The sequence below is a fragment of the Arvicola amphibius genome, chromosome 4 (genome assembly GCF_903992535.2).
Source record: "Arvicola amphibius chromosome 4, mArvAmp1.2, whole genome shotgun sequence".
In the NCBI taxonomy this organism is placed as follows: domain Eukaryota; kingdom Metazoa; phylum Chordata; class Mammalia; order Rodentia; family Cricetidae; genus Arvicola; species Arvicola amphibius.
The window spans coordinates 109171742-109177814 of record NC_052050.1 but is presented as its reverse complement, the minus strand read 5'-3'; the positions used below and the strand labels follow the sequence as shown (position 1 = coordinate 109177814).

At 46.7% G+C, this 6073-nt stretch overlaps 1 protein-coding gene across 1 annotated transcript; it reads right to left on the bottom strand.

Moving 5' to 3' along the window:
* Positions 1 to 209: 209 nt before the first annotated feature.
* On the bottom strand, positions 210 to 551 carry LOC119813269 (40S ribosomal protein S20-like). The gene has a single exon (XM_038328486.1). The coding sequence runs from the start codon at positions 549 to 551 to the stop codon at positions 210 to 212; it is 342 nt and encodes a 113-aa protein (XP_038184414.1).
* Between the last annotated feature and the right edge of the window lie 5522 nt (positions 552 to 6073).

Below are 6073 nucleotides of genomic sequence, written 5' to 3'. Positions count from 1 at the left end.
TCCATGTGTGTATGTCTGTGTGTGCATGTGTATGCATATCTGTATATGTATACAAGTGTGATGTGTACATGTGTGTGTTTGAACCCAGCTGTAGTTAAGGCTCTAATATGCTTTCTATTTTCCCATGCATTTATTCATTTAAAAACATAAATTATTTTTAACAACTGATTAAGTCAATTTATTAAAACAGTTGACTTGGGCATCTGCTCTCATGACTTCACCTTCCACTCCTGGCTCAATTCTGATGGAAGTATTTTTTGTTTAATGATTTTGGAAGGACTGTGTAAGTCAATGAGTCGCTTGTGGATTCTCACTTGGAAATGATCCCACGTCTTGGAACCTTCACTACAAGGTGTTTTTCTTGTGGTGAGTCTCAGTGTCTTGGTAGGCATGTACACCAGCCCTTTCATTTTCAGATTCTTCTCCCTCGTGCACCTGATCACATCAGGACACACCTTCTCAGGAGGCTTCACATTGCATCTTATGAGTGTGATTCTAATTCGGTTAATCGCCACCTTGGATTGCACCTTTCTGGCATCTTTAAAAGGCATGGCTGCGGGCAGCTTCCGACCAACTTGTTCCTCAGCAGGAACAAACGGTGGTGAGTCAGCATGGGTACAGACTGAGCAGAGCTCCACTGAGCGTGCCACCATGTCTCAGAGAGCAACAATCAGTTTTTGAAACACAAACCATACAAGAGTGAGAAATAGTTCTCAACACTTCCATCCTGAAGGCAGAAATTTATTGTCAATACTCCAGGCTGGTTATGCAAGTTTAAATTTTAAATATGTCAGATCATAATATCTATCCAGTCTGATGTGACTATAGCCATCTTTATTACAGATGTGGTTTTATCTGCCAGGTGACCTCAGCACATACCCTACCCCTTACAGGACAAATAACATCATTAATACTATCAGCCAGACTTTCTTGCCATCAACTATTGTTGCTGACGCTTGACATGTTGATTGGAGGAATCCAGGGCATCTAGGCTGGTCCCTGCCCACTCATGTATAGTTTAGCATGTAAACCCTTCTCCTGCCATTAGGTGTGATGATCTTCCTGTCTTGCTCTCAGCAAGGTAAGGCTCTCTCTATAAATTTTTAGTAAATTATACTCTGGACTCCTGAATTTGCCCCCAGCCTTTGAGTCTAGGTCTTCAGTTGCAAGAGTTTCTGAAACAATACCATACAATTTTATTGGTGTAATAAATCTCAGAGATGCTCGGCTATAGGCTTTTATAAAACTACTCCCCAAACAGACCCAAATGCGTTCACTTGAAACAGTATTCTACGACATCCCACAATTGCACAGCAGATTATAGCATATTACTTGGATCTTGCTAAAGAGCGGGCCCAGCTCTCAAGACTTAGACGTACTTCAGCTGTGTGGTCAGAGCTCCTGCGGCATTACCCTTGGTTTCCCCTCTGTGAAGTCTACTTCCATGAAGGAGAGCCCAGTCATTGCCCTCACTAACTATTCCAAGTCAATAACCTGGGCTAAGTTGTTTCTCTTCTATAGCTTATCTCAAACTCTATCTCAATGAGCCTTATCAGAAGACATCCCAAGATGCCAACACTGCTTCCAAGAGGTGGCACCACCAGGAATCCCCATGATCATGCCTCAGATGAGGATCAACACACACTTCTTAGCACCCTATCCTTACCCTCCCACCCCCACTTCTGCCCTTAACCACACCAGGCTCTTCCTCAACAGTCTTTTTCGTGAGTGTGTGTGTTGAGGGAGGGGAAGAGACATATACTTGTAATCCCAGCTCTCCGGAGAACAAAACAAGATGATTTATGTGAGTCCGGATTCAACCTGGGACATACACACCCCATTGGAAGCCTAAAACCTGAACATGATTTTTTAAATTGTTATTTAAATCTTTTTTAACATAAATTTTTCATTGATTTTTTTGGGGGAATTTCACATTCACCTCCCAGTCTCCCATATTCTCCCCCACCCCTACAGCACTTCCCAAAACAGTTTTTAAAATCATACCAAAACAAAACAAAGAAAGCAATTAAAATTATGAACAAAATAAAACCCCAAACAACCCTCGTTGTTTCTCCATTTTTCCCACCTCTTCATTAGTCTTGGTGGCACTGGGAGTGGTATGTCATACAGTACACCCTTTTGTCCAATCAGCTTTAGTAGCAAATGTTCATTGCAGTGGCTCACTGGTCTGCTTCAAGGCCTCTGGTTTCTGGTACACCATCATCTCCAGATCTTCACCACAACTCTTCTGGAATATCCTGTGGTGACTACAAGTTATGGAGATCCTGCAGATGTCATTCGGCAAGAGCGGTCCCTGTACAGTCCCAGCTGGTTCTAGATGGGTAGATATTAGGGGAGGTCAACACAAGGTCCGGCTGTGGATCTAGGTGGTCCGTTGGGGCCATTGGGGTTGCCAATGAAGAAGGGGGTGGAGCCAGCTCTGCTAGGCCCATATCATCAGGGTAAGTTCCCTCTCAGCTGTGGTGAGGGGTGGGGTCATCCCTCCTAAGCGCAGAGAGGGGCAGCTCTCCCATGAGGGTTAGAGCCAGTTCTCTTGCTGCAGTGTTCCAGGGCCAGCAAAGGGCAGGGCCGGCTCAGCATGGCCCTCTGATTTCATCACACATGGTTCCTATGCCCCCCTGAGGTGACACAGGCCACAGACATCAACAGAGATGCCTACTGCAGCAGGACCATGGACCCAAACATGGCTATAAACCCAGATCTTGGAAATCTGCATGGTCTTTGATGGGAACAGGAGACTCAGACATCAACAGAGACTCTGGTTCCAGTAGGGCCGAGGACCCAGACATGGCCTTCGGCTGCAAGTCCTTTCCCTGGCACTACTTTGGTGTCAGCTAGGAGCACAGGCCTCCCTGATCTGTACGCCACCAACATGGACACAGGTATCTGATCTGACCCTGGGCATCCAGACGACACATGATCTGACCCTAGGCATCCAGACGACACTCGGTGACAACAGGAACCGAGGATTTCAACCCAGACCCTTGTTGCTATGGGGTCACAGACCCAGACATAATCAGCAGCAGCAGCCTGGGCCTGGATGACACCAGGTCACCCGGATCTTATGGCCCCAGCTGTAGCATGGCCCCACACTCCAACAGGGCCACGGATTGCAGCCCAGACCCCTGACTTCCGCATGGACCCTAGCGGCACAATGAGCCATGGACTTCAACACAGACTCCGGCTACGGTAGGACCACAGACATAGACATGGTCCTCAGCAGCAGCCTGGGTCAGGATGTCACCATGGCCCCAGGTGGCAGTGAAGGCCACCAACATCAGCATGACCCCAGCAGCAGCACAGCTCTCAGAAGCAAACATGGCCCCAGCTGGTGGCCCAGCTGGAGAATCAGCATGTCCTTCAATGGCAACAAGAGCCATATCAACACAGACTCTGGCTGCAGTAGGGCCACGGACACAGACTTGGCCTGGCCCAGACGTCACCATGGCACTGAGTAGGAGTGTATGTCACTTGGATATGGATGGCCACAGCTGCAGCATGGCCCTTGGGCATGAACATGGTCCCAGGTGACTGATCAGACCCCAGGCAACCATACAGACTTTGGTTACAACAGGAGATATCCGACTCAGATCCTGGCTGCTGTAGGGCCACAGACCCAGACATAGCTCTAGGCAGCAGCCAAGACCTGAACAACACCAGGCCATCCAAATCAGCTTGGCTCCAGAATGAACATGACCCTTGGACACCAACAAGGTCACAGGTAGCAGCCTAGACTCTGGGCTTCCATGTGCCCTTTGGTGGCAACATGGACGGTAACATAGACCCTGTCTGTAGGGCTGTGGGGACCTAGACCCAGACATGGCCCTTGACCGCAACCAAGGTGGTTATCAGGCCTCCCACATCAGCCTGCCCCTCGCCGCCTTCATCCTTTCTGTTTCGTTCCATAGCACATGAACCATTCCGCTTCTCTTTCTCTCCCATTTCTCCACCACAAATGTGGTCGTGATAATAGGATAGACTTAGCTGGGGCTGCAAGGTGCTGGTGAGCCCGTGGATGTCTTCCTGCCATCCCACCAACCCGGGCCTTGTGGGTCCAGGCTGACCTGCCTCCGCAGTCTTGACGGTACAGTACACACCACAGAAGCACTGCTGGGACTCTTAGACTTCTGTCCTTGCTGGTGTTGGCCATAATGACACAAACTCCTTTCCTGATTCACCACCGCTGGTCCCTCTGCTGCTCAGATCATTTGTGGACAAGTGGCCAGGCCTGGTCTGTTGGGCTCTCTGATACAGAACGGTGAGAATGAGTGGGATCCAGCCCACTGCGTATTCAAGTGGAAATGGCGAGTATGCAGCCAGCTGCCCTCTGTCTTCTGCCCTGGGCAACTTGAAACTTCGGGATGCTCTGTCTCCTCCTTGGACTTGTATCGTTTGCTGCTCACCTGTCCCCCTTTCAGTTTTTCCTTTCTCTAGGTAAAATTTGGTTACACAAACAGGCCTAAGAAGTTAGGTACACATATACAGAAGAGGAACTTAACAAATAGATAAAGTTAGCATTGTAAATTGTAAAATGAAAAGAGTTGAGTCCAGTGAAAATAATTTGGCCAAATCATGAATTCAAAATTGAAAATTTCATAGTAACTATGATGCCTATAAACTGGCCTGTGTGTTTTAAATTGTTAAATGGAGTGTAACTCAGGGGATATTTACTGACTAGTACGTATCAATACCATTCACTATTAAATATTAAATTCTTGTGCTCAACACAATCTTGAAGCTAAAAAGTGAAGTCAGCTGGGAAAATACTTAGGACCCAAGTTTTGATCCCCAGCACCCACGTAACAATGAGGTACTGTGCTGCCCACCTGAAAGGACTGTATGGGGGGGGGGGGCAGAGACGGGAGGATCCTTGGGATTTTCTGGCCAGCCTATTCTAATTGGTGACTCCAGGGCCAGCGGTGAACCTTGTGTGTGTGTGTGTGTGTGTGTGTGTGTGTGTGTGTGTGTGTGTGAGAGAGAGAGAGAGAGAGAGAGAGAGTGAGAGAGAGAGAGAGAGAGAGAGAGAGAGAGAGAGAGAGAGAGAGCGAGCACCTGAGAAAGACTTCTAAGGTTGACTCCTGGCCTCTCTATGCACCGTAGACAGCCATTCACATAATACGGACATACACACTCATGCGCAACATGCACAGGAAGTGAGGCAGAAGCAGTCAGGGGAAGACTGGCAAAAATGACAGGAGTTTTAATAGGAAACTGAACAGCCACAGACAAGGTTAAAACAAATACAGCAGACTATATCTGAGGCCACCAAAGGTGGGACACAGCTAGAAATCCCATACAGCTGTGGACAGGAACATAAAACAACTCAACTACTTAGAAGCCGTCTAGAAGCTGTTTGAAAACTGAAGCATAACCCCATTGTGCCAGTAATTGTGCAACTCCCAAGTATTTACTAAAAAGTAGCGAAAGGATGGAACCACACAAAGACTGCTGAGTGATATTCCATACTACCTTTTCGATAGTAGCTCCAAACTGGAAGCAATAGCAGCGTCTATCAGGAAGTGAACTGCAAAGCAAACTTTGGTATGTCTATGTCCTGGAATACTATTTAACTGCAGAAATGAGCAAACTATCATATTCAGCCTCACTGATGGGTTTCAAAATAACTTCACTGAATGAAAGGCGCAGACAATAAAGAAACAAACACAGTTGTCTCCATCCCAACAAAGCTATAGGAAATTTAAACTAACGTAAGTGGTGGAGGAAAGCAAGTTGGGGCTCAGCTATGAAGAGAAGCAGGCGTGGGAAACTGAGAGCAAGGGACTTATGGGCCATGGAAACTTTGGAGGTGATCACAGTATTTGAAATATTAATTTCAGATTGTTCAATTCAGTGTGAACGTTTTTATTTATGCCAATTATATAATAAGTATAATAAAACATGCAAAATAAGTTATTTAACATTTAATTGCATAAGGTATTCTTTTGGGAAAAGTAGGACATTACAACCCTGGACTACATCCTTTAAAAAGTCTCCCGTAATTCAGCAGTAGCACTTTTGAACAGTTTGACATATTCACACGTGCTGTGAACAT

Coding starts and splice junctions, on each gene's coding strand:
- LOC119813269 (XM_038328486.1), bottom strand. CDS start 551: ATGCCTTTTAAAGATGCCAGAAAGGTGCAATCCAAGGTGGCGATTAAC.